We start from the raw sequence: 27,148 nt of genomic DNA on the forward strand, positions 1-27,148 counted from the left end.
GTAAGTTATTTTTCTTACCACACAGAAGCTGAAGTGTTCCAGAGGAAACTTGATGAGACCACCAAACTGCTCAGAGAGCTCCAGGAAGCCCAGAATGAGCGTTTGAGCACCAGACCCCCTCCCAACATGATCTGTCTCTTGGGTCCCTCATACAGAGAAATGCATCTTGGTATGTTGTACCTCTGGTAGGAGAATAAGGGTGCTTAAAGGGAAAATTTCTGAGTAGTGATACCACAATAAAGTAACACTGAAGTGAATACCATGGACAGTTTATTTTTTGCCACTTATATATTTATTGGGCTTTTTTTTTTTTTTAAGTTATCTAAAGGAACCACATTTCAGTACCTTGAACTGTCTTTATGTTGATTTTTCTTTCCAGCTGAACAAGTGACCAATAACCTTAAAGAACTTGCACAGCAAGTAACTCCGGGGGATATTGTAAGCATGTATGGAGTCCGAAAAGCAATGGGGATTTCCATCCCCTCCCCGGTGGTTGAAAACACCTTTGTAGATTTAACAGAAGGTACGTGCCCTGTGTCTCCGGGAGAGTGGAGGGCTAAGTGTGAGTAAAAGTAAACATTGGTCTTCCCCCTCCAAGTAACATCTGACAGGTTTTGTCTCTGCTGTTAACATATAAACTATTTAGTTTTTTTTCCATCTTGTCTAAGGAATAAAGATTTCACACATTTGCCAAAAAAAAAAAAAAGCCACAGTGATGCACCTAGTCTTTAACCTGGAACGTAGTAAAGAAGGGCTGTCAACAGTCACCCTTTTTTTACCTTCACATACCTTTTCTAATTAAAAGGAAAAAAGTACTGAATGAAGGGGGTTTTTTTCTTCCAGATTTTGAAGAACCTAAAAAGACTGATGTTACTGAGTGTGGACCTGATGGGATTTGAAGCTAACTGGTATTTGATTATATATTATGTATATATTTTTTTCATTCTTAACTTGGAGATGCTTTTTCAGAAGATATTAAATATTTGTAAATTGTGTTTTTAATTAAACTTTGGAGCAATTAATTTTAATGTTGCAGAGATTGGACTTCTATTAGGTAATAAAGCTGAACCTGGGACTGTGAGCTGTATTGTGCATATCAGCTAAGTCACCCCTTCACCTTTCCCTGGGGCTGAATCTGAGGATGAAATGATAGAGAAAAGCTCAAAAAATAAAACAGCCTTTTTATGACCATCCATTGAAAGAAGTTCCCCAAATAACTGAAATCCCTCATTTTGCCACATTGCTGTACTTCTCATTAAGGAAATTATAACCAAATGGTTCCTGACTTACCAGATTTCACCTTGATGATTTATTCAAAAAGTGGCCTTGTGAGGAATGAATGATTTTGACCTGTTGCCATACTGAGCAGAAAGTGGGTGGGAGTGGACCTGGGCAAAGTTCTTGCAGAGCAGTGATAGTGCTGCTTCCTTATGTTTCACAGGCAGGACCATGACTGAGAAACTCTTCTTTAAAATCCCCATCCAATGAGATTTTCCATTGTTATGCCATGAAAACAAATACACTTAAAATAACTTTAGAATTTACTAGTGTGTCCCCTGTATACCTGTTGGGAATGATGTCCTTATGTAGAAGGATTAGGGGCTTCCCACCACCACAAAAACAAAACAAAACAAACAGAACATATCAGGAGTTTCATAGCACTAACTAACTTGTCTAGTGTTCCTTTTTGGTTTGTTTTTGCCATTTGTCAGAGGGTTATTTGGAACTACAGTAAAAGGATAAGCCAAATAAGATAACAAACTAAATCATCCATGAATACGTAAGGAAATCACCAAGCTTAAAGGAAAGTTTACGTTTCTGTTTACTGTTTCTCACAGGTTACCTATGCCTCTGCCGTACGCCCTAAACTAATACTCATCTACTTTTACCTGAAATGCAAAGGTCAAGTGCCCGAGCAGTCTGATTACTTAAGTAGGAGACGATGATGTGGTCCTCTTCTATAACCAGGCACTAGACTGTAGCCTAGTTCAGTGAACAAATTAAGCTTAAGACCCTACTCAGACTGCATGGAGCCCTTCTATAAAACATCCAGGCAGGAAGCTATTTTATTATTTTCTTGACTTTGAAAACTAACACTTAACAAGTAGGGTGAAGGAAAATTGAATCTCTCAAGAGAGTTAAGATGACCTAATCTTTCAAAAACATACTTGAAATCATATGCCAAGAGAATTAAAGAATCAGTTCAAATATGTATTTATCAAGTCTTTTTAGAGTTTGTCTCTCAAACATAATTCAGGCAGTAACCGACTCAAACTTTAGATCTACTTAGCTAATAAGGTAAGTTCCCGAAGACCAAGAAAACATTTAAATTCAGAACACCTTAGGAATCAGGCTCCCTGACTTCAGACTATACTACAAAGCTACAGTAATCAAGACAGTATGGTACTGCCACAAAAACAGAAATATAGATCAGTGGAACAGCTTAGAAAGCCCAGAGATAAACCCATGCACATATGGTCACCTTATCTTTGATAAAGGAGGGAAGAACATACAGTGGAGAAAAGAGCCTCTTCAATAAGTGGTGCTGGGAAAACTGGACAGGTACATGTAAAAGTATGAAATTAGAACACTCCCTAACACCATATACAAAAATAAGCTCAAAATGGATTAAAGACCTAAATGTAAGGCCAGAAACTATCAAACTCTTAGAGGAAAACATAGGCAGAACACTCTATGACATAAACCACAGCAAGATCCTTTTTGACCCACCTCCTAGAGAAATGGAAATAAAAACAAAAATAAACAAATGGGACCTAATGAAACTTCAAAGCTTTTGCACAGCAAAGGAAACCATAAACAAGACCAAAAGACAGCCCTCACAATGGGGGAAAATATTTGCAAATGAAGCAACTGACAAAGGATTAATCTCCAAAATTTACAAGCAGCTCATGCAGCTCAATAACAAAAAAAACCAACCCAATCCAAAAATGGGCAGAAGACCTAAATAGACATTTCTCCAAAGAAGATATACAGATTGCCAACAAACACATGAAAGAATGCTCAACATCATTTATCATTAGAGAAATGCAAATCAAAACTACAATGAGATATCATCTTACACCGGACAAAATGGCCACCATCAAAAAATCTAGAAACAAACAGTAAATGCTGGAGTGGGTATGGAGAAAAGGCAACACTCTGGCACTGCTGGTGGGAATGTAAATTGATACAGCCACTATGGAGAACAGTATGGAGGGTCCTTAAAAAACTAAGAATTACCATACGACACAGCAATCCCACTACTGGGCATATACCCTGAGAAAACCATAATTCAAAAAGAGTCACGTACCAAAATGTTCGTTGCAGCTCTATTTACAATAGCCAGGACATGGAAGCAACCTAAGTGTCCATCATCAGATGAATGGATAAAGAAGATGTGGCACATATATACAATGAAATATTAGCCATAAAAAGAAACGAAATTTGAGTTATTTGTAGTGAGGTGGATGGACCTAGAGTCTCATACAGAGTGAAGTAAGTCAGAAAGAGAAAAATAAATACCATATGCTAACACATGTATATGGAATTGAAGAAAAAAAGGTCATGAAGACCCTAGGGGTAAGACGGGAATAAAGACACAGACCTACTAGAGAATGGACTTGAGGATATGGGGAGGGGGAAGGGTAAGCTGGGACAAAGTGAGAGAGTGGCATGGACATAAATACACTACCAAACGTAAGGTAGATAGCTAGTGGGAAGCAGCCACATAGCACAGGGAGATCAGCTCCGTGTTTTGTGACCACCTAGAGGGGTGGGATAGGGAGGGTGGGGGGAGGGAGACCCAAGAGGGAAGAGAGATGGGAACATATGTATATGTATAACTGATTCACTTTGTTATAAAGCAGAAACTAACACACCACTGTAAAGCAATTATACTCCAATAAAGATGTTAAAAAAAAAACTGACAAAAAAAAAACCTTAGGACATCAGGTTTTCCAAATTGCTAATTTAATCTATGAAAAGCTAAACAAAGGAGAAACACTGGTGCTTTATAAAAATGAAATTATAACATTTTGAAACAAATGTTACAGGTCTATAAATATTCAGTATATAGAATAACCCCTAGTCATTTGCATGTACTTTCTCAAAGCATATTTCTGTACATATACACAATGTATACAGTGGTTAATGATCTTGTCTGTTAGGAAATGTTCTTAATAAGTAAACCAGAAAACTTCAGGTGTGATTTTCACTAGCATGAGTGAGGCCACCTCAGTAGAAATCTGAAGCAGGTCCCTGACCCATAGAGAGAAGGTCAGTGTTAAGAAAGATACTTGTCATAAAGCAAAATGACACCTGTGAAGAAATGACTTGGTAATTGGAAAACAAATTTTTGAAAAATAAGTGATTTTTATGGTCAGTTATACACTATGATCTGATCATCAAAAACTCAAAACTTAGGGACTTCTCTGGTGGCGCAGTGGTTGAGAGTCCGCCTGCCGATGCAGGGGACGCGGCTTCGTGCCCCAGTCTGGGAGGATCCCACATGCCACAGAGCGGCTGGGCCCGTGAGCCATGGCCGCTGAGCCTGCGCGTCCGGAGACTGTGCTCCGCAACGGGAGAGGCCACAACAGTGAGAGGCCCGCGTACCGCAAAAACAAAACAAAACAAAAAACCTCAAAACAATATTCTTATCTGAGCACAGTGAAAGAAAAATACACAAATGGTAACCAATTATTTTTTAAAACTCCCAACTGGGATTTCTTTGCCAGAGGAAGAAAGTAATTTGCATATTGCAAGAGCAGAAGTATGCCCACCTCAGAGAGGCCCAGCACACTGATGTGTGTCTACAGCATATCCGTGACAGAACCTTCCTGACTTCCCAGGAGAGCCCTATTGAGCAGCCCTGGTCACTCCTGATTTTAAGGGTATAGATTTCAGCATAGTACTTAGATGAAGAATTGGTGTGTAAAAAAGGCAATTTAAGTACGGCTTATTTCCCTTACCAGCGTTTTCACAATGAAATTCCTTTAGGCCAGCAAGTTCTTGTGATTGATTCCTACCTATTCCAGTTTCATGCAGAGCATCAGAGCTGCCACTAGCCCACCCAGCCCCCAACAAGACACAGCACCAGCAGGCAGCAGCTTGGGCTTCAGTCCCCTCCCTGCCCGTGGCTGGGGTGCCAGCGCACCCCACAGCCCTCCATCCCAGGCAGACCTGGCTGCTTAGTCACCTGTCTGCAACGTTGTGTCATCTTTTGAAGCCTCACGTATGCAAGATTTTCTGCATAATTTCAGAGGAGTTCATGGATGACTTCTGGCTAAGAATTCCTGCTAGATAGTGAAATTCAGTTGTATTTATCAGAAACCCCAGGGATACTGTGGTTATGAGGCAATGACATCAGTTCAGAAAAAGGAACGGGCAGTTTGGTTATTATTATTTCTCACCTTGAAACAACATAGGTAGACTTCTTTCCATTCTTTTAGAGCTAAAGTGCTGTAAGACACCACCTCACAGACCTGGCGTTTTCCCTTGCCTTGATTCATTGAGTTGAGAACAAGGACATCGGAGCACCTGTGAGAGGGCTGGCCTCCCAGATACAGGAAGCTCTACAGGTGCTGATGCTGAGTAGATGCTCTTAGTTTTGAAGCTCTTCAGAGCTAGCTATGAGGACTGAAGGAAAGGAAAGCACTACAGGCTGTCCAGCTTCTCTCCACACAGACTCCATTCCTTTCCAGTATAAAGCTAAGACAGAGTTGAAGGTTGCAGCGGGTGCTCAAAAATGCATGAGGAGCCAAGGAAGGGCTAAGAGCTTATACCTTATTTTCTAGGCTTTTCTCATATTAAACCTAATCTCAAAATTCTGGCTTCAAAGTTGTTTGATTCAAAGCCAAGGCTGTGACACTCCTTGCCTTCCTGCTATGAGCCGCATTCCTCTGAGCTCCATCCCACAGCTGAGCTGATCTCATATGCTCACACTGGACAGTGGTCCCACTTACGTGTCAGTGGTTACAAAGGCAGAGACTACGCTGCAGAGAAGATAATTTGTCTAGCATCTCAGAAGTCATTTAAAGGATAAGAAATACCTCCATTAACAATGTATCCATTTAAAACAGACACATACCAAAGATGACAAGAAATAAGAAGTGTCCACTGTGGGGTTTTCTCCCAATTGCTTGAAACCATTTATAGATTTAAAACAAGCACCCTTTCAACTCTTTACCAGAATGCCTGTATGAGAAACGTGGACTCTTGTAGCTGTTCTGCTGGGGAGAAAGGAGTCTCCACCCATCCTGGACAAGAAAAGAAAGACGAGTCTCGCCTGTGCAGCTCACAGGCCAAGGGGGAGCAGGGGTGGGCAGGGGTCTCCAGGTCACGCTCTGAGGTCTCATCCACAGCACCCGGGGGGATGAGGGTCTAAAACTCACAAATGAGCCGTTCCCTGCTGTGCTGGAGGCCGAGCTGCAGACTCCGACAGCACAGAGGCTCTGGCTGCCTGTGTGTAAGGCTTGGTGGTCGCCTCAAGCTGAGAAATCCTCTAGTGCCAGTTCAAGGAAGCCATGCACAACCACCTGCTGGGGGTGGTAATGGCCAAACCCTTGGACTGCCTTTGTGACCGCCGTGGGGCTGAGCCTTCCCCCCGGCTTGCTTCAGGGAAGGAAATCGGCTTCCAGCACGTTCTGCACCTACCTAAAGCCCTCCGTTCAGCCCCAACCCTTGAAACTTGGCAGTATCCGTACAGACAAAGTAAGTCCGCAGTTCGCCTTTGCCTTTGACGTTAATCAGTCCACGGCATTCACAAGAATAACCTAGTCCCTGGAGGATGGTACATGTCTCTTCAGTAACCTGAAAAGGAAAAGAAACCTAAGTCTTCAGAAGCAGAAAGAAAATCTGCTGTGGGAGGGATGAAGAGAAATCGGCCGACGGGGTCTGGTTTCCCTCGAGCATTCTGTGGCTAGAACCCCACAGCTGACTGATGCCCAGGCTCCCTCACCTCTGGGAAGTTCTTCCCCCTTGGGCACAGGTTTCCCCAGGTGAGCTTTTACCTGGATTTTCCCAAGTTCCCCAGTGCTCTCCATTCGACTGGCAACATTGACCGTGTTTCCCCAGATGTCGTACTGAGGTTTTCGTGCCCCAATCACTCCAGCAATCACGGGCCCATGGTTTATGCCTAAAGAACATGTTTGCAGTTAGCAGATCATAGAGGCAAAGCCTCAGGCTTATAAGGCCGCAGAATCCACCCGACAACCACAGAAAGCGTTGACGGAACAACTGCAATGAAGGTTGGAAGGGTGCTTCCTGAGTCTGACGGGAGGTGGTACTTGGGATGGGAGGAGAGTGCTCCCTGGGCAGTTCTTTTTCAGACTGTGCTGGATGTGAAACCTGAGTCCACTGTTAACACTTCTTGTATCTGCTAATCTCTTGAACAGTAAATGGGCTTTGAGCGCTGACCCTGTTAGCTAACAGTGACTACTTAGGTTAATGATTTTGCTTTGTTCTCAGTGTATTTAAGGTCACCTCTTTACAGCCAGGGATTTGGGCTTTCCAGTCCCCGTAGTGATATATTCCTGTTTACTTAAAACTTGCCAAGGTAACTTCATAAATAGTACGCAAAGAATTCTTATTACCCAGTCACTGGGGTTTTAAGATCAGAAAGGGATTTCTAAAACTTTTCATGGCAGATGACAACATACACCAGACTGAGAGTGGATTTGCCAGGAGGCGGGAGCTGCACAGTCCCACCCGGAGCTCAGGCCCAGCCCGCCTTCCCAGGGCCTCACCAACTCGGAGGCGGAAGGAGTTGAAGGAGTGCCGGTTGATGCCATCTAGCTTGCTCATCAGGGCGGTGCTGAACTCCACCATGATGCCGATGTGGGCGTGCTGCCGCTCCAGGTCCTGCAGGACAGAGCACTCCATTGGGGCCAGGGCCAATCACACCCCGTCTTCCTGCCTCCACCGGCTGTCAGACGGACGCTCCAACACCCTGACCTGCTGAGCGCTGTGTGCCAGCCTGGGCATGAAACCCATGGGGGACCACTGATGGGCAGAGATGTACCCAGGCTCCTCCACAGAGGGTCTAGGACCTGCTCCCCCACCTAAGCTCCCCTCCTGGTGAGGGGCCGCCTGCCCCAACCCCTCCACCCAAAGGCTCCCTCAGGCTGAGCCATGAGCTCCTCTGCCCTTCCCTCAAAGGAGGGGGCACGGAGAGGTGTCGGTCTGGGGCTGTCTTGAATTTCCCCTCATCTGGGGCTGGGACATGGGACCACCAGATTGCCTGGGTACCTGGTTCTCGTTCCCTGAGGGGATGCTGAGCCCTGCAGCTGCCATGTACGTGCTGCCGATGGTCTTGATCTTCTCCACACCACTGAACTTGGGCTTTAACAGCAGCTATAAGACGAAAGGAAGCAGGCCATACAACACAGCTGCAGCCCAGGCCTGTCCCAGGTTCTGAGAAGGGCGTAGGATTCTCTCCCACCACCACTCCTAATGCAAACATTTCTCATGCGGGGGCCCTTCCCACCTGAGTTCACACCTCCGTACAGGTGGGGACACAGCCTCTGGGTTCTCTCCCTGCTGCTCCCTCGTCTCTGTTCCCTGACATTCCCTGTCTCTTCCATTCTCATCTGGTCTCATGCCTGCGAAGGAGCAAACACCCCGCCCAACAGTATCTACACAGGAATGTCGATTATTTGCAGCTAAGAGTTAAGCCCAAACTGAGTGACTTCCTTTGAAACAGGTTGCTAGCACAGGCTTGGCAGGAAATCAGACTGTTCTACAACCTAAATCTAATAAGCAAGCTGCCCCTCACAGAGAAGATAAATTACATCGTGACAAGCAAGCAAACGTGTAGGTACTTTTTATAATTTGTGTGCCACGTGTTCTCCCCAAGGGCGCCGCAGCACACGTGTTCAGTGGGCGCAGGGTGCCCCCGGCCCCAGCCTGCCCTCTCCAGGCTGTGTGGAGGGAGGCCTCACCTCATCAAAGTCAGCTATGATCTCGTTCAACAGGCGCAGGCACTCCAGCCCTTCCTTGTTGACGTCGCACTCCGTGTAGAATACTTTGAAGTCCGGCACGGATGCAAACATGACACACACGCAGTCATAGGACTGATGGTACCAGTCCTGGATTGGGGGTGGGTAGAAACATGACCCTGTGGCCACCAGACCTCGTTGGGGCGGGTGGTGGGGGGAAGCAGACGGGAGGCGATTCGTCGCACTCCAGGAGCAGATGCTGGCTGTACATGGGACTCAAGTGGGGGCTGTTACAGAATAGGAGATTCTGAATCAATGTGTTGGGGAGAGTCAGACTCAGGTTGGTTTGGGGCTCCTTTAAGTACCCTGGGTCTGTACAGCTGGGCTTGAGAACCCGTGTGTAGCAGAAGGTAACAGGAGGCCTGGGTTCCATGCCCACTGGGCCTGAGTTTCCATAGATAAAAAACTCTCTGCTACACAGAATTGGTAAAAATGCATGTTTTCATCAACAGATGGTCCAGGTTGCAAATACCTGGACATCTGATCCTTGCAACCATCCTGCCAGCCAAGTACTATCAGCCCCATTTTATAGATGTGAAAATCAAGGCCCAGGGCAGTGAGGGATCTTGTCCACAATCACACCTGAACCCTAGTCTCCAATCCAAAGCCTGTGTTCTTACAGCTAACACCACACATGGTCTCCTGGGCGCATCAGTGAGGCCAAGAGCCATGGAAACCAAGTGCAGAAAGCACCTTGTAGCTATAGTGCATCCCTCCACGGGACTGCATCTGTACCTTCAGTCTCCCTGTCCTAGTGACTGAGCCCCCTCTCACCCACACCTCATTTAACTTGTCACCAATGAAGTGGGCGGCCACATGGGCTGGCAGGACATTCTCTAGAAGAAGGCGGTTCACATTCTCCATGGTTTCAAACTCCTCGTGTTCCTTCTTGAACTTCTTCTTCCACAGACAGTCCAAGCGGCAGTAATAGTCAATCTGCGGACAGAAGGAACATCGGTGTCCCGGCAGCAGTGAGCGAGGGCAGAGCGCACTCGTAACCCTGGGGGCTACGGAGCCGCCCATCAGCACTGCAGCCTGTGCCCCTGGCAAACGTCCCCAACTCAACAGCCACTCCCCAGTCAGCCAAGTGACCCACAGGATTAAATGTCACTCGTGTCCTGATGGGAGGTAAGGACACTTGCCCAGGACCCCGACCCAGGGACCGGAGCTCCCCGAAAGCCTGCAGTCCTGTGTGCTGCTCCAAATCTGAGGCAGCCCCAGCCTCACCCCCAGCCTCTCCAGAAAGAGGTACAAGCAGCCAGGTAGAGCTAGGGACGCAGAGGGCGCCTCCTGGGCCGTACCTGTCTGGAGAGCATGATGAGGGTGGTGTAAAACAGGACCAGGTAGAAATTGATCATTGTCTTCAGATCCCATGAACAGGACGGGGAGCTGCCGGGTATGAGGGGAAAGGCAGGCGTCATCTCCACTTCCGCCCAAAGCCCCCCACATTCAGGGGATGGCACGAGGCCCAGACGCAGGGCCAGCCCACGGGAAAGTGAACAAGATGGGAGATCGTTGCCCTCGGAGCTCACGTTCTCGGGGTTGGCAAACAGGACGCTTCAGGTTGTAAAGAAAAGGGGGACGTACAATTGACAGGGAGGTGACATCTGAGCTCACACCTGGGTCTCAAGGGATATTCATGGCGAAGTCTGAAGGAAAGCACTCTAGGCAGGCAGGGGAGCGGCCACAGGCCTTGCAGGTCGGCAGAAGCAATGTGCAGGTGCAGGCCAGATCCACGGGAGCACACCTAGTTCTGGGTCCCCAGGCTCCTGCCTTTTAGTTCAAGGGGAGCCAGCCCCCGCTCCTCAATCCACTTGAGGCCCAGAGCCCCCAGAACCACACACACGCCAGCCCCTCGCATCAGTCTGGGAAGAGACCAGAGCCAACTGCTCTCTCCAGAGCTCTGCAGACCCAGGACATGGCTCAAAGCAGGGGACTGGGCCAGAGCTGAAGCCTCCGCCTCCCGCCCCCAGGCTGGCCTAGAGACAGGATCACCCAGGTGGCCTTCTGGGGCCGGGGACACCCCCTGCAAACGAGTCCCACTCAGCTCTGAGTGCTGCAGACCCAGGGCCTGAGCCCATCACTTCCCCTCCTGTAAAGCAGAAACCATGCCACCTGCCGGTCCAGCCCACAAGGTGTCCGGTCCAGAGGGGACTGTGAATGCAAAAGCACCTTACTTTGAAATGACACTAAGACGAGACAAAAAGTGCTACAATGGGCCACAGTCGAGACAGGCAGTGGGCAGGGGTCCCGGCAGTGTGGGGTCTGGGCCCCACCTGAGGGTGCCATTGGTCTTGGTGAGGTTGCCCAGGCTGTAGCCACAGCAGTCCCACTGCCAGCACGGGGAGATGTTGAAGAGCACCAGGTAGGCCACCAAGGCCACTGTCAACAGCACGACCTTCAGCTCCAAGCTCATCCGCAGGAAGACAGAGCAGGCGATGAAGGCCAGGATGCAGCTGCAGGTGTAATACTGGGGAGACGGGGACGTCGGTCACCCCACCATCTCCCGTCACCAAGAGGCACCTCCCAGATCAGAGGTCACCCAAGGGACGGACATCTTTAGCCACAGAGGAATCCGTGAAGATCCAGTGTGCCTTCAGCACCACTCTCCTGCCTCACTGACCTCCCTTAACAAAGAGCAGGCAACGGAATCTAAAACTTTCTATATTGTGTTGTGCTTACTATATTTTTACTTCCACTTATGGCAAGTGAACTCAAGGAAAAAGAAACGCAGTAAATAAAAATGCAGGTGCTGGGGAGGCTGTGACAAGGTCCAGGCAGTGATCTGAGTTCTGCCATGAGCCAGTGCCTCCCAAAGTGCATCTCTGCCCACGTTACTCTCCTGCTCAAGAGCATGCTGTGGCTCCCTACTGCCCCCAGAATAAAGACCAAGCTCTTCACCCTGGCACTCATGCTCCACTGGAGCTGGATCTAACCTACCTCTGGCTTCATCTGCCAATCCTCCCCCACCCCCTCCCTGTGACATGACCACCTGAAACCTACTGCGCCCACTACCTGCCTTGGTTTTTTTTCGCTGTCCCCTCTTCCAACCCCCGTCCCATAACCTTTGTGCCCTTTAGAGACCAGCTCAAATTCACCACCACCCCCCTCAAGTCCCACAGCCCTCATCCTGTCCGGGAGGGTGCTTCAGGCCCAGCTTCTGGTGTCAGCCCACCTGGGCCCAGTCCTGGCTCCGCCGCCTATGAGGCAAATCCGTCGGCCTCCCCGCGACCACTCCCCCATCCATGAAGTGGTCAGGAGACAACCACCAACGCAGGGCACTCCCACCCTCTCGCCTTGGACCCAGGCGCCAGCACCTGGACCCATTAGCCCCACCCGGCCCTGCTCTGTCGCCTCGCCTGGGGTGGGGGGGACTCAGCTCTTCCATGCCCATGGGCTCCGGTGCTCAGTGTGTTCTGAGCACGCAGGGACAGTCCGAGTGAGGGCACCAGGAGCCCCGAGGGACACACTCACCGGGAGGAGCTTGCACAGGGTCCTCTCCCAGCTGCCCACGGCCCCCGGGCCCGTCTCGTTCCCAGCAGGCAGCCCTGGGGCCGGGAAAGGCATCAGCGGCTACGGAAAAGACAGGTCCCCGTGAGGGGTGGTCCAGGGGCTCCAGGGTCTGCCCCCGGCTGAGCGGGGCTGGGGACCCGGAGCGGGCAGAGGGCAGGGCCGGAGCCTCCGAGAGTGCCATGGGCATCTCCTGCCAGGTCTGGCTCTAAGCCTGGCCGGAGCCTCTGTGCCCCCAACGTCCCACCATAGCTGGCAGCTTCACTGTGGGAAGAGGGAGCCCAAGGAAGGCACAGGGACGCCACCCCAGCGCCTGACTCAGGGCGGGGGCAAAAGCTGGGAGCAGCGTTTTCAGTGAGCCCCCTTCTCCTCAGGTGACGCTGAGGGAGGTGGTCACAGAGTCCCTAGTGCAGGGGACACGGAGATGGGAGAGACTCTGGCTCTAAATGTCGGAGCGGGGGAGGACCGGGTGGGACAAGTGCTGTCTGAGCCCAGAACACACGAGCCCGGCCCGAGAAGCAGGGCCCAGGCGTCCCCTCCAGCTTGTGCCCAGGGCTGCTCATCCCCAGCGAGGAGACTGGGTCTCAGAGAGGCTGAGACAGGACCTCCTCAGGGGCAGGAAAGAAAGACCGGGACGTCAGGACGCCGTGGTGGCCCTGTGGGGTCAGCCACGTGAACGCTCTGGGGGCCCCCAAGTCCTCACATGACAAACACAGCGTGAGGAGCTCAGAGCCGCCACGGGAACCTCACAGGGCTCTGGATACAGTCACACCAGATGGGCTTTTAGGCAACAGGATTATAGGATTCTAGAATCCGGAGGTCCCCAGGGTCAAAGACTGCTCCCTCCTCCCCGGAAGCGTGCAGGGCCCGAGGGGTCTTTGCCAGGCCTGCCGTCCCCGCCGCAAAACCCACCAGGTTGACGACGGCGACGGCGAGCAGGCTGCCGATGGTCAGGACGGCCAGGGACACCCGCAGCAGGGGCTGCGTCTCCACCCTCTCGGAGATGGCTCGGAGCGTGCCCCGGGCTGGGCAGCACCTCTGCGGAATCACAGTGTCATCACCCAGCACCCACACCCAAGGTGGAGGGAGAGCCCGCAGGAGGCCTGGCCCAGGGGGCCACAGCCCAAGGGCCCAGCAGAGCGAGAGCTTCTGAGAGCTCTGCTGGGGAGTCAGGGGTGCTGTGCCCACCCGGCCCAGAGCTCAGGACACGTGTGGTGCGTAGACAGAAGGGACAGCCCCACCCTTGGGGCTGGGGACAGCCACAGCCGCTTGCGGACTACTAGCACATAGGACGGAGAGCCCTGGGAGAAGCCTCCAGACGGCGCTCCAGGCCGGAGGGGCAGGGGTCGTGGGGCCGGGGCTCGCACCACCACAGTCCCGACACCTGGGGGGCCCGGCCTGCCCACCACCCAGTCAGGGGCCTCCCCACTCACCAAGAGCTCACGGGCAAAGCACAAGCCTAGTACCAGCCCGAGCACGCAGGCTACCAGCCCAAAGGACACACCCAGAGCCGCCATCCTGGAGACGAAGGAAAAACCTAAGTTCTGGGGGACCCTCTGCCCGGGGCCAAGCCACCGGCATGCTCCCCACCCCCAGCGCCTCAGTTCACCTTCTCCCCCCTCCCAAACGGCTCCTCTGCACTCAGCCGAAGGGGCACACTGCACACCGTGGTCCAGCTGCCCCACGAACAACACACAAGGCCTGGCCGAGACACGAGGACCAAGGTCAACATCACGCCCCGCTTTCCAGGCCAAGTATACAAGAAATAACTGATTATACAGCCTTCAGACTCTTGCCCGGCACACAAGCACCATCGAAAAGCGTTCCCTATTTCGTCTTTTTTAAGCACGTCCTGAACCACGATCCTAGTGGATCCTTTGGCCTAACTACCCTTCCAGAAGCCTCCAACTGGCTGACCTTCCTACCTCCCTGGGACCTCAGCCCCCTGTCCCCGCCCCCAGCAACAGAGCCCTTTCGCAGGAGCGAGAATCTCAGCGGCTCCTGTGTACTGGCCACACACCCTGGATAAGGCATTAAGCCCCCCGGGCCTCAATTTCCCACACCTAAGAGGGAGGTGGTAGCAGCTACGGTTTTAGGAGTCTGCCCTTCTAGGACTCCAAACACCTAAGGCAACAGTCACAAAACACTGAAATGCCTGAAGGGCCACACAGAAAACAGGTGGCTTTGAAGGCGAGAGGCATCTGGGAGTGGGGAGGCCTGCGGCTTGAGCGCACAAGCATGTTCAACTAACACTAAAACTAAACGTTGGCAAATCCAGGTATGGGGGCCACGGTGCCAGGTCCAGTTTCTGGGGCTCTGACGCCTAAAGGGACTAAAGGTACTAACTCTAACAGCCAGCCCCTTCCTGCAGGTCTTCTGGTGGGATCTGCAAGGTCACCACCCCTCCTAGCCTGACCCCAGTGTGCCTGACCATCCGGCCCACCCCCCGACTGACCTGGGCATCAGCAGGGCATGGACGAGCAGGATGCAGATGAACACAAGGCTGGCACAAGCGAAGTAGTAGCGGGCCCGCGGGATGGGTGCCAGGCGGTACTGGGGGCGACAGAGACTGTGAGGGGTGGCCGGGCGGCCGAGGCCCCGCCCGCAGGGCAGGCTCCTTGCTCTGACCCCTTCCTGGCCTCCACCCTGGCTCGAGTTAATCATCTCTAAGAAAAGCCTTACACCCCCTCCTTGACTTCCTCCCCTCCTTGACTGTTACATCATCACCGAACAAACAATTTTCATCTGTTTCCATACTGCAGTCTCTCTTTTATGTTTAGAGGCGCTACCTTCCCCTCCCCCACCCCGCCCAGGTCTGACTTCATTTCCAAGGTCCCTGTAAAGCCCACAGCCCAAGTCCGTGGGCGAGAACCAAATGGGAGCTCTGGGGCTGCTGCGACTGGGGCTATGGGGCTTCTGTTCTCACCCCAAACCGAGGAGCACCGCCAGGCCTGAGCCCCACGCCGTCGGGCGGGGGGCCTGTGCTGCCCGCCCCGCCACACCCGGTACCACCTCAAGATCTCAGCCCACGGGGCTCCTGCCGCAGATGAGCAAACCGAGGCTCAGGGAGCCCGGCAGCCTGTCCAGGTCTCACAGCCAGCAGGTGGCCTGCCAGGCGGCTCTGCCGGTGACCACACCTGCCTCCAGACCCCAAGCTCCCCACACAGGGAGCCCCCAACTCAGGGAGACCCCCAGTCCTGGAGGCTGAAGCGGCAGAGAGGTCCCAGCACCAGAGGGCCGTGGGCTGGGTCACTCTCTCAGGCCACACCTGAGGCCAAGACGCCCCAAACGTTGGGGTCCGTGACATGGGTACCGTCGCCCACCTTGGCCTGCAGGTGAGGGCAGAATGACACACACGTGCCTTGGACGTTGCCAGAACCAGTAGGCTCTCGAAAAATAAGTGAATGGTCACTAGCGGGACACAAGCATGGTGTTACAGCAGCCAGAAGGGGGAACCGGTCAGGCCCCGTCAAACTGATACTGAGTTTGGGGCTTTTTCCTACAAAGTGCAGAGCCAAAGGTGCACGCTGGCCCCTGACAGCACTGGCTGAGGCTTGGCATCTGAAGGGAGCGAAGTCTCCCAAACCCAAGTCGGGGAACCACTAACGGGGGTGTCAGGGGCAGGGGCGAGGCCAACAAGAAGAGAACCTAAACAGGCTGCACTGAGCCCCGTCCCCACCCCAGTGGCAGCTGGAGCGCCTCCCCGGCGCCCTCCCTGAGCAGGCCTTCTGGGGGTGTTGGCTGCCCTGTGGCCAGCACCCGCCCCCCACCCCAGGCCTTGTTGCCCCTGTTCCTGGGGCTGCTCAGAGGTCCTCACCTCTCGCTCGAAGCCCTTCTCCAGGAAGATGGACCCAAAGGTGTAGAAGTCATCAGACTTGGAGCAGCAGGGTCTGTGGGGTGGAGACACAGGCAGTGAGAGGTGGCGCCTGGAGGAGTCGGGGGGAGGGCGTGGGGACACAGCCACTGGGCATGAGGCACAAGGCGAGCACACGTCTCGGAGCCTCACCTCGTGGAGCTGAGGCCCTCGATGGCTGACAGCATCTCATCATCGTATGAGTCATCCTCTGACCGCCCCTTGGGGGACGCACTTCTGGAATCAGACACCCGCAACGCCATCAGCCCAGGAACCTACATCTACTTGCCCAGAGGCAGGGGTGTGGACGAGATGGCTCACCCAAGTGGGGTTCCCAGGTGCCTGCAGGAGGTCCCAGAGCCTCGTGCAGGGTGGAGGAGGGACAGGCGGGTCCCATTGAGGCCCAGAGAGGACAAGCGAAGGCCCAGCATCACCCAGCCAGAAGCAAAGGGCAGACCCCCCAGGCCCCGGTCCAAGGTCTCTCCCACTAAACCCCAGGGTTCCATCACACCAACCCCACTGACCCCACTACAGGGTGGGTATACAACAGCCACTCGATCATTGTGAAGTTTTGGTTCCTAAAAACACTCTGACCCAAGCCATGGCGAAACCCATAGTCAGGGCTGGGCCTTGTGGAGCTGCCCTCCTGGACAGAGGCTGGTCAGGGCAGCCTGCCTGGAGGAGGTGACTGGGGCAGGACTTGGCCAGGGAGGCAGGAGACAGGGCACAAACCTGTCAGGGGTCCAGTGGCGCCGTAGGGGAATGGCCTGGAAGGGAAGGGAGGGGGAGACGGTTATTCTCCAGGACCCGGGGCCCTGATGCGCCTCACCGGACTGGATCTATCATCTCCGGCACTCTCGGATGCAAGGACTGTCCAAGCTGCAGGCACCCAGAACTGAAACTGAACTTGGTCTGGAGAACCAGGAGGCCAGGGACATCCCCCGCCACCCTGGAGCATTCTCCAAATGACTTCACTTCCCCAAGGGCCCCAGGAGGGAGCGAGGGAGGGCAGAGCCTGGAACCATCCTGCAGATGCGGAAAGTGAGGCTTGGCCGGAAGGACACCCTTAGCGGAAGGACACCCGTAGCATGTGCTCTCCCGCCCCTGCCCGCGGCCCCTGCTCCCAGCTCTCTGGGAGGAGAGGTCCTACCTTGGGCCTCCGCCCGTGGGGCACAGGGGTCTCGTTGCTGCTCACGTTCTCGCGTTGGTTGAGGTGTGCGAAGGGCCGCGCCGCCCCCCAGGACTCGAGGTAGCGGGTCATGCGCACGGAGGCCCGCATCTTCAGGGTCGCGTCCCCCTTGGACTTGGTGAGGTGTAGGCTGGGCGGGGGCGGCTGCTGGCTCTGCGGGCAGACGCAGACACGGCCTGTCCCACCCCTCCCCTCTCAGCACGGGAACGGCCCGCCCCCATCCCGCTCCCCCAGAAGCGCGATGCTGCCCAGAACGCTGGCCCATCTGGCGAAAAGGGAAAATGGCAAAACAGCTGCTGGGTCTGCAGCCCCTCGGGGACTGGCGGAAGCCCAGTGCTCTCCCTGGCCGGGCACCGGGGAGGCCCCAGCTCGGGGTCCTGTCCCTGCCACAGGCACAACTGTGCACAGCCCCTCAGGCCCTTCTCTGCCTCCCCAGGGCAAGAGGTGGGGTCAGGCCCCAAGCCCGAAGGCTCCACTTGGCCCCTGAAGCTCCCTGGGTCTGAAAGCCCATCGGCCCCTCCCGGTGGACACACCCCAGGGAGATGGCACCCAGGGAAGAAGCCACAGGCATCCTGCCCTGCCCACCCACATGTGGCAGCACACATCATTCGTGTGGGAGCAGCCAGGAGGAAGGGGAATGCTGGCCAACCCAGGGCTGCTCCCCACGGGGCAGCATTCCAGGGAGTTCCACTCGTACAGCCCCCAAACCACAGCATGGGTCCAGTATCTGCCACAAGCCTGCCGCAGCCATGCCAGGGACACGGTGGCTTAGCCAGGCCCTGAAGGAGGGGCCCAGCCCTGCCTCCCTCTCCCCCAACCCCCCGCCAAGAACAACAACCCGCCTGGGACCATCCTCAGCTGGCGAGGCCGGACAGGACTGGAAAAGGGGGAGGGAAGAGAAAGACCCCCGAGACCACCAGGGACAAGCTCGAGGCCTGCTGAGTCCCCCTCATCCCCTCACAGCCCTGCCCTGCAGGAGTCCCAGTCTCTGGCGGCTCCCACAAACACCCACACAGACCAACACCTACTGCCACAAACACTCGTTAAGCCATAGGCAGCAACTTTCCTGGAAACTTCTTGCCTCCTCCTAGGACAGAAACATTCTTAAACTCTGAGCCATGTCTGTCTGCCAGGCCAGAGGGAATGGCATGGAATTCAGTCCTTGTGAAGAGAGTCCTGGGGTCCTGAGAGTGAGCTAAGCCTTGTGGTGAGTGACCTGCCCTGGGGGTCTGGGGAGGTTACATTTCTCTGCCTCCCCCTCCACCGTCAGCAACTCTTGCCTACACGGCAGCCAGCTCTTCAAGTTCAAGGTCACTGCCACTTCCCTCTTAGGGCAGGGAAGCCAGACACTGTCCCCCAAAATTAAACGGGTCCTGATGATCCATCAGTTCTGAGCAAAAACGCATCTGTTGAGAAGCAGGGCCCAGGGAGGGCACCTGCAACCTGCACCGGCCACGGGCCCCCTACCAGCCACCTCTGGACACTAATCCCTTGGGGCACCTCACACACACGTAAGCCTACAGAAGCCAGAGCTGGGAAAGGACCTCCCCACCACGCCTCGGCGCGGCGCGTGCAGCACAGTCATGAGAAGAGATGAGGGCGGTCTCTGTGCGCAGAAGGCAAGGTCTCCAAGTTACGTCGCTGGTGAAGCAAAGTTCACACTGGTGGAGGCGCTACCGCCAGCTCAGCAGAGAGGCCAGAGGAGTCTTTCCCCCTCTACTTAGATGCGCACAGACACCTCTCACCACACGGGTCCCCGTCAGGGGGGACGTGCCGGCGGCGAACAGGGATGCACGAAAAACTTTCTATAGCACACCCTTCATGCTTTTTGAATTTTCAACTATGGGAATGAATAAAATTAAAGATCGGGGAAGGTAGCGTTGCCAGATAAAAGACAGGGTGCCCAGTAAACCCTGCATGAGACACTCGTACTAAAGCCTTCTCCCTTGTTCATCCGGAACACGAGTCTGACTGGGCGCCCGCCGTCATACCTGCTGATCCGGCAGCCCTGCGGGGTGGGTTACAGGACTACGCCTGCCACCACCTCGGGGTCAAGGGCTCTGCTTCACTCGTTCACAAGCTATCTGGGGCCCTGCTCTGTACCAGGCGTTGTCCTAGGACCGGGGGTTGAAGCCTGGAGAATAGGGACCCCCATCCCGAGCCTGCCCCCGTGGAGCTCACACTGACAATAAACAGTAAAAAGGATAAACAGGAGCATTTGGGACAGAGGGCTCTGGGCGGAGGGGGCAGCAGTGACAAGGGCTCTGCAGTGGAAAGAGCCTGGCAGTGGAGAGACAGGAGGCTGGCACAGGGCGGGGGAGGAAGGAAGCCGGGGGGGGGGGGGGGGAAGGGGGGAAGGGGGGGGTGTCAGAGGAGTGGGCGGGGCCCAGAGCTGCAGGGACAGGGCGAGGGGCTGGGTGGTTTCCACGATAGTGGGCTGGGAGCAGCCCCAAGGTACCAGGAGGGGTTCCCCCAATGCTTGCTCAGCATGGCTGACCCACCTAGGGCGCACTGGGAACGTCAGCAGGATGAAGCCCGAGGGTGTCGGGGGAGGCTCACAGGCGGGCCCGCGGCTGCCCCAGAGACTGGCAGGCGGGCCAGCCCCAAGGACGGCAAAGGCCAGAGTGAGACGGAGCTGGAAGGAGCCAGCCACTGCCGACATTCTTGAGCAAGCCCCAAGGATGATTCACCGAGGGCCCAGACGAGCTGGCCTCCCACGGGCGGGAGCGAAAGGCCCCTGCCGGCGCAGGCCTGGGGCCCACGGCCCAGAAGCAGGCTCACAGCCTGCCCCACCACGGGGTCCTGAAGGGAGTGGGGCCAACCGAGAACCTGGGCGGGTGCACGCGGCGGGTAAGAGCCCAGGACACACAGGGGCTCCTGCCTATTGGCCCCCTGGCCATTCCTTGCTTCCCTGACTCCCATCCAAAGCGTGTTTTTAAAACGTGTCTTTTGAAAATCTGGACGATTAGTGACAACCTCATGGAAAATAAACTAACAGTGACTATTGTTTCTAGAACATTTATGACGCACCCAGTTGACAGGGAGGGCTTCACTCAGATTAGCTTCTTCTCCTCTTGAGGTAGGCGCCGTTGTTATCCCCGTTTCATAGAACAGAACACTGAGGCCCAGAGAAGTTGTCCCTTGGGGCCTAGACCATGCCTAGTAACGGGGCACTGCCTCCTACCCCGGGCGGGCCCCACCTCTCCCTCCACGGGGGCCATGCCCCGGGCATGGGCCCTACTCCCAAGCACAGCCCCAGCGCCGCCCCCCAGCCTGCCGCAGCTGAGCCTCGTACCCGGGGGTCGATGACCAGGTAGGTGCGGATGTTCATCTCCTTCAGGTAGGGGTCCCGCTGCTGCCCGTGCCCGTCCTCCACCTCATACGCCTTGTCCAGGTGGTTCAGCGTCGCCTCTGTGATGTGCACCCGGCTGGGGGAGACGAGAGTCAGACAGCAGCAGGGCCCAGCGAGGGCAGACACCCACCCGGGGGTGCACAGCAGGCAGGGCTGAGCAGGCCGGACCCTGGGCGGGCTCCCCCCACCTTCAGGTCGCTGATTCCCTCTCTGACCCCATGCTGATACCCCACCACCGCAGCCCAGAGTCAGCCCCAGACCTGTGACCCCACCGCCATCCAGCTGAGCCTCACCCAGGGACTCCAGCTGCCTCCATCCTGTTGGCCAGGGACACGTCATGGGACCACACATCATACTGCCACTTGCGCAGCCCGATGACGCCACACAGCACATTCCCCGAGTGTATGCCCACACGCATGCTGATGTCCACGCCTGTGGCCTCCCGCACCTGCCTGGGGCAGAGGCCCGTCAGCCCACCCCAGCCAGGGCTGCTGGGGGGCCCTGAACCCTAGGACAGGCTCAAGGTCCCTGGTAGGGGGTGTGGCACGGGGTGGGGGCAAAGCAAGGGTGCAGGGAGCGTATGGGAACAGGGCAGGCCCAGCTCACAGAAGAGAACGTTCTCAGCCTGAGGGGGCTGCCTCCTCGCAAGGGGATGAGCCCCCCATGTCTAGGAGTGTGCAAATGGAGGTGGCCGCCCCAAGCTCAAAGGCTGTTAAAAGGAGGAGGAATTCCAACTGTCACTGGTCACAGTGGCTCCTGCTGGAGGCCCTAACACACTATCACTGGGTGTTACCCCTGCCTGGCAGCCCCAGCTGGAGTCTGCAGAGGAATCCAGACACTGCCCCAAACCCAGGAGAAACAAGGAACGTGGGGCCAGCCCTGGGGGGCCTTACACACCCCCATCTCTGGGAACCGGGAGTACTGGGGGTTGCCAGCACCACTTAGTACAAGGAGCCCCAACTTCAGAGTTCCCTGGGGCCCAAGGCACCCCCAACACGAGCAGGCCTCCGGGTCCCTTTGATAAGTGCGTGAGGGCCTGGGCAGCAGCCAGTGCCACGTGTCCGCCAACGGGCTAGGGATGGACCGAGCCTGCCGGGGTCAAAGCCAGTGGGAGCAGAGGGCCCCGCACAACCTCCACATGCTCCAGGGAGGGAAGGAAGCCCCAGGGCTGTGGCACCAGCCCGAGGTCACACAGGCGGTGACGCAGAGCCAGCCTGTGACCTGGACCGACTCCCTGACCGGGTTTTTTTCTGGTGAGACTTCAGGAGGACAAGCCGGAGCTGGGTTTGCGCGGAAGCTGTGCGCTGCCCGGCAGCCCAGCCGCGCCCGGCTCTGCCCCGAACGCTGGGCCGTTTGGCCAAGCCCGCCTGGCCCTCCGCCACCCGCTTGACCACCACAGACCACGGCTGCTCGGGCTCCAGAGAGCCTTGTGGGGAGCTGGGATGTTGGTGGCAAGGAGCCGCAGGAGGCTGAGGGCTAGTCCCCCAACTCTAGGGTCTTCACAGGGGGAACAGGAAGCAGACGGAGGCCTGGAGCCCAACCCTGCGTCTGCCAGCTCCCCTGCTGCTGCGAAGCCTCAGCCTCCGGAGAAACGGAGCCCAGCTGCCCGCCCTCATGGCCCTCAGCTCTGAGACTCTCTGGAACTCGGAGTCCCAGTGGGCCCAGAGGGAGGGATGCAAACACACTGCTGAGTGGTCCAGGTAAGCCTCCTGCGCCCCTGGAGCCTCACTTTCCTCATATGCAAAGCAGGGACAATGCATTCCCCAGCATGCCTTGGGGAGCAGAAGGGGCCCGCCGTGGGAACAGGCCCCAGTGCCCCAGGCTTGTGCATGGTACCTACTTAATGGCCTCACACATGTCCAGCCCCATCTTCACACAGTTGCGGGCGTGGCTGGGCAGGGACACGGGCAAGCCTGACACGCAATAGTAGCAGTCGCCCAGGATCTTGATCCGCATGCATTCATTGGCCTGCAGGGCAAGGGGAGGCCTGGTCAGCAGATGGCCCAGGGACCAGGGAGCAGGCATGCTGGCCACCTCCCCACACCCTCCAGAGTCAGCCAGGCTCTCTTCTGGCCAGGGCCTTTCTCCTGGGGCACCAGCCACCAGCAGCTGCCTCTGGGCCCGGCAAAAGGACGGGGAACACGGGGGGTCTGCAGGAGGAACCCCAAGCAGGTGTCAGGGATAAAAGCAAGTGTTACCAAGGGCGGCCACCTGAGGGCCTCTAGGGAGGCGCTACCTTCGTTTCATTCATCTATGCAATGTCTGAGCATCTACGGAGTGCCCTGCCCTGCCCCAGACACTGGGACACAGAAGTGAGCAAAACAGAAAACAATCCCTGCAGCCAGTGGCAGAGCTGGACACTAAGCTACATAAATAAAATCTGCAGACACCCATGATAAGTGCTATGGAGAAAAATGAGGAATGGGAAGGAAGAGGAAGTTCCCAGGAGGCCAGGAAAGGCCTCCCAGTGAAGGTAACATTCAAGCAAAGTCCTAAAGGAACTGAGGGAGCAAGCCATGCCAGGATCTGGAGGAAGAGCATCTGGGCAGAAGGACGCAGCATGTGCAAAGGCCCTGAGGCCAGAAGGGTGTTTGAGACACAGCACAGCAGTCAGTGTGGGTGGAGTGGAGAGAGCAGGAGGGATGAGAACAGAGGTAGCAGGTGCCATAAGCTATGGGGTCAGCAGGTGTCAAGGTGACCCAAGAGATGACTCTGCTGCTAGGGATACAGGGTTTGGGGAGTGGGGGAAAGATGGGAGTGGGGAGAGAGGGTGGGGTCACGTAAAAAAAATGCCCCTGGAGGGGAAGGGGAGGCCCAGGTAGGCTGTCTGAGGTTCCATCTGAGGTGGTGCTGCAGCTACTCGACCTCCATAAGCCCTTAGCAAAGGTGGCCATACATATCAAGGCCTTGAGGGTGGGGTTTTAGGGAACAGGAAGGAGAAGCTGCCTACTGGGCTCCAGTGAAGCCTTGCCCCAGCTCCCTCCTGCCTTTTCCCAGAGGGCTGGCCCCTAGAACCAGGGTACCCTCTGTCTCCAGATCCAGTGCCCACTCCCTGGCATGCCCACCAGGCCTGTGGGTGGCCACCCAGCGCCAATGACCAGGCCAGGCCCCATGCCTCCCTCGAGGTCCCCTACCCGCCAGGCCTTTGTGAGCAGTCCCCTTCCTAAGCCCTCCTGCAATGACCCATCTGAGTGTGTGCCAGCTGCTTCCCGGTGTGCTCCGTCTGGTACGTGCTGAGTTCTGAATGGCCTAACGGAGGTGGGTGAGGACAGTGCTTTCCTAGAAAGCAGCAGAGGCTTGGCGAGGGCTGGGACACCCAGGCACGGGCTCAGGGCACCGCTGCCCTTATCTTGTCTCCTCCAGAGCCAGGCGCAGGATAACAGTCTGGATCCAGCCCTGCTGTCAGGGATTTACGGAGGCCACGTTCCCCAGGCTGCTCTGCCCCGCGCCTCTGAGACTTACAAACTGGAGGAGTTGCGTGAGTGTGCTGGGACAGAAAATGCCTGAGCCCAGACGCAATGCGGACACCTCTGAGAGGAGGCCCTGGCTCTCGCCAGGAGGTTACAGTTCTGGAATCTGATTGCTGGTAGGAGAAAAGGCTGGGACCAGCTCTGCCTGCTGTGTCTGCCCAGGGACTGGACACTCTGGCCTGAAGACTGGCACCTGCCATAGCCTCCCTCTTCTCATCTATAAAATGAGGCTGCCTCCTGGGCCTGCCATGGAGAGCGGACTGTGTCCAAAAGGGCAAGGGCAGGTCCTTGGCTTTGTGGCAGGGGAAGAGCCAGCTGTGGCTTTGCGTAGTGAGGATGGAGCCTGGGCCCACATGAGGCCCAACCTCTAGGAACCTCCACCAGAGAAATCACGAAGGAAGGAAGCTCCTAAAGGAAGGCTCCCGGCTAAACAGACCCTCAGAGTCACACAGTCCACAGTACCCAGGGGGGACAGCTCTCCAGAGCACCCCTGGCCAGTGGTGTCCAACTGTAATTTGGTTACCTCCTGTGACGGGAAGCTCATCTCCTGAGGTAGAGCCTGCTCCTGGTGAGGTAGTCCCTCCCAAGATTGAGTGCGAGGCCAGAACTTGTTCCCGTCAAGTTCTAAACCATCGATTCTCTGCACATGGAGTCACCCGGGAGGCTCTGAAAAACTCTCATGGGTGCGGGCATGGGTACTGGGGTTTTACTTAAGCTTTTCATGTGATTCAAACACGCAGCCAGGATGGAGAGCCACTGCCCTAAATCTTACACTTGGGTCTCTACTCAGTGGCTACCACTTCCAGGAAGCCTTCCTGACCACCTGGGGCTGGGCTAAATGAGCACCCCCAAGTCCTGCCCCCTGTACCCCTCTCTTCCAACCACATAGCACGTAGCCCGGGAGCAACTTGAGGGCAGCCCAGGGCTGCTACTCAGCAGGTTCCCGGACCAGGTGGTAAATTAATGAATAACTGAGGCTCCTCCCCAGCCCCCTACACACACCCCTGGAGCTGGGTGTTGCTTGTGAAGACAAAACAGTGAGATCTCAGCTCAGCCCTCTTTGGTCTCCAGACCCCTCCTGCCTTGGCCGAACCCTGGAGGCTCTCCCTGCCCAATGCCCTCCCTGCTTGCCACCTGCTATGCTCCCCAGGGTCCTGAGGTCAAATCCCGCTCCTCAACTCAGCCCTCAAGTCCTTGAATGTCTGACCCTGTGACCATGTTCCCCGCCAACACACTCTGTACCACTCACACTGAGCCACTTTCATTGCATGGACACACAGAGCTTTCTTTCTTCTCTAGGTTTTTGCATATGCTGTTCCCTCTGCCCATAACACTGTTCCCTTTCCTCTTCAGTTTCTTTTTAGGTTTCTCAAACTTTAATGTGCAGACTATTCACCCTGCGATCTTGTCAAGAGGCAGATTCTGGGCGAGGCCTGGCATCCCACAGTCCTCCCATGCTCCCAGGGGAAGCTGAGGCTGCTGACCTTGCATAGTGAGGATGGAGCCGTCTCCTCCTCCAGGCAGCCTTCTGGAGTCCCCCTCTAAGCTCGTGAAGCCCAGTGCATTCCCCAGTGTGCACTGACAGTCTCCCCAGAGGCCTCACACTCTGGGGGACAGGATCCTGGCTCAACATCCACTTTGACCATGGGGCACTTGAAAGCTTTGCTGACTGAATACTAAAATTCAGCCCAGGCCTCCCCACACCCATCTCAGCACAGCGCTGGACACAGGACACGCTGTGGATGCGGTGGGAAGGGCTCCTGACTTTACCATCAGCGGAGGGGAGGCAGCACAGGTCAGTGGGCTCACCTTGGCGATCTGGTCGAACTTTCCGAAGAGCTCGTTCAGCACCACCACCAGCTCTTTTGGGGAGCAGTCGCTGGCCAGCTGCGTGAAGCCCACGATGTCAGCATAGAGGATGCTGGGGGTAGGGGGGGCCAGCAGGAGGGTCAGGGCCAAGAGCCCCTGAGCATCTGCCAGCCCTGCACCCAATCACCCCTGCGAGCCCTCTGCCGCCAGGGATTGGGAGAGAAACCCCCCGCCATAAGGATGAATTAAAGTTCCAGAGGCTTCACATCAAAGCAAAATGAAACAAGCCCCAGTTTGCAGGGGCCCTCGGGCACCCCCACCCCTTTAGAGCCTCACCACAGATGACTGAACGGAGCCCTTACAGGTGGGTTCTCGGGCACCTGGGAACTTCTCCCCTTCCCTATACCTGGATTTCACCTCTGCGCAGACTTCAGCGCTAAAGCCCTGGTAAGATGTGACTGCACGCTCCCTCCAGCTGAGCTCCACACCCAGCGCTTTCACACATCTAGTCCTCATGCTGCCCTTGTAGGAACCCCATTCTACAGACGAGCAAACTGAGTCCCAGGGAGGTTAAGACTTGCTGGGAAGCCAGAGCTGCATTTTGCGCCAGATCTCCCCGCTCCTGAGTCTACAGTTCTGGACCGTCCACAACCCAGAGGCAGCAGGCCAGTGTCGGGGGTAACGCTGAGCCTGCAGGCGGAGGACCAGGGTGGAGCTCACAGCGCCCACATCTGTGCTTGCTCAGGTCAGTGCCGCTGAGTAAGACTCTGCAGCCCCTTCAAATCAGTCAAAGATGGTGTCAGGACTGGGGGGGTCCCTGGCGGTCACCTGGGTGGGGCTTCATCTCCTTTTGGGGGGCCTGTGCCCTTTTGAGAATCATCTGAAAAGACCCCTTTCTTCCCAACAGTCACGTTCGTGCACAGAGTTTCACAATTTTAGGGGGCAGTGGATCTCCCCCAATACTAATCTAAT

General features: G+C 55.5%; 2 protein-coding genes across 22 annotated transcripts in view; one reads left to right on the top strand and one right to left on the bottom strand.

Annotated features, from left to right (window-relative positions):
• BRD7 (bromodomain containing 7) overlaps nt 1–2,907 on the top strand; it is a 40,398-nt gene extending 37,491 nt beyond the window's left edge. For 3 of the 4 annotated variants that reach the window (XM_033418919.2, XM_012539579.3, XM_004264885.3), the window contains 3 exons: nt 26–169; nt 380–523; nt 844–1,081. In XM_033418919.2, coding sequence (XP_033274810.1) covers nt 26–169; nt 380–523; nt 844–899 — 344 coding nt within the window. In that variant the 3' untranslated portion in view covers nt 900–1,081. Of the gene's footprint in view, nt 1–25; nt 170–379; nt 524–843; nt 1,082–1,838 lie in introns of those variants that run through there. The other variant, XM_049703790.1, reaches the window with a different exon arrangement.
• A 1,045-nt stretch (nt 2,908–3,952) lies between these two features.
• The window catches only part of ADCY7 (adenylate cyclase 7), a 60,751-nt gene continuing 37,555 nt past the window's right edge, over nt 3,953–27,148 (bottom strand). For 15 of the 18 annotated variants that reach the window (XM_033418906.2, XM_004265062.4, XM_049703787.1 and 12 more), the window contains 20 exons: nt 26,177–26,288; nt 22,738–22,865; nt 21,191–21,349; nt 20,841–20,973; nt 17,507–17,698; nt 17,089–17,123; nt 16,510–16,593; nt 16,321–16,393; nt 14,959–15,056; nt 13,937–14,021; nt 13,416–13,541; nt 12,468–12,566; nt 11,270–11,463; nt 10,295–10,382; nt 9,774–9,929; nt 8,937–9,083; nt 8,245–8,349; nt 7,743–7,857; nt 7,008–7,132; nt 3,953–6,807 (listed from right to left, as the gene is read on the bottom strand). In XM_033418906.2, coding sequence (XP_033274797.1) covers nt 6,652–6,807; nt 7,008–7,132; nt 7,743–7,857; nt 8,245–8,349; nt 8,937–9,083; nt 9,774–9,929; nt 10,295–10,382; nt 11,270–11,463; nt 12,468–12,566; nt 13,416–13,541; nt 13,937–14,021; nt 14,959–15,056; nt 16,321–16,393; nt 16,510–16,593; nt 17,089–17,123; nt 17,507–17,698; nt 20,841–20,973; nt 21,191–21,349; nt 22,738–22,865; nt 26,177–26,288 — 2,410 coding nt within the window. In that variant the 3' untranslated portion in view covers nt 3,953–6,651. Of the gene's footprint in view, nt 6,808–7,007; nt 7,133–7,742; nt 7,858–8,244; nt 8,350–8,936; nt 9,930–10,294; nt 10,383–10,432; nt 10,859–11,269; nt 11,464–12,467; nt 12,567–13,415; nt 13,542–13,936; nt 14,022–14,958; nt 15,057–16,320; nt 16,394–16,509; nt 16,594–17,088; nt 17,124–17,506; nt 17,699–20,840; nt 20,974–21,190; nt 21,350–22,737; nt 22,866–26,176; nt 26,289–27,148 lie in introns of those variants that run through there. The other 3 variants (XM_049703788.1, XM_049703789.1, XM_033418918.2) reach the window with 3 other exon arrangements.

Source organism: Orcinus orca, chromosome 20 (genome assembly GCF_937001465.1).
Source record: "Orcinus orca chromosome 20, mOrcOrc1.1, whole genome shotgun sequence".
Taxonomy (NCBI): Eukaryota; Metazoa; Chordata; class Mammalia; order Artiodactyla; family Delphinidae; genus Orcinus; species Orcinus orca.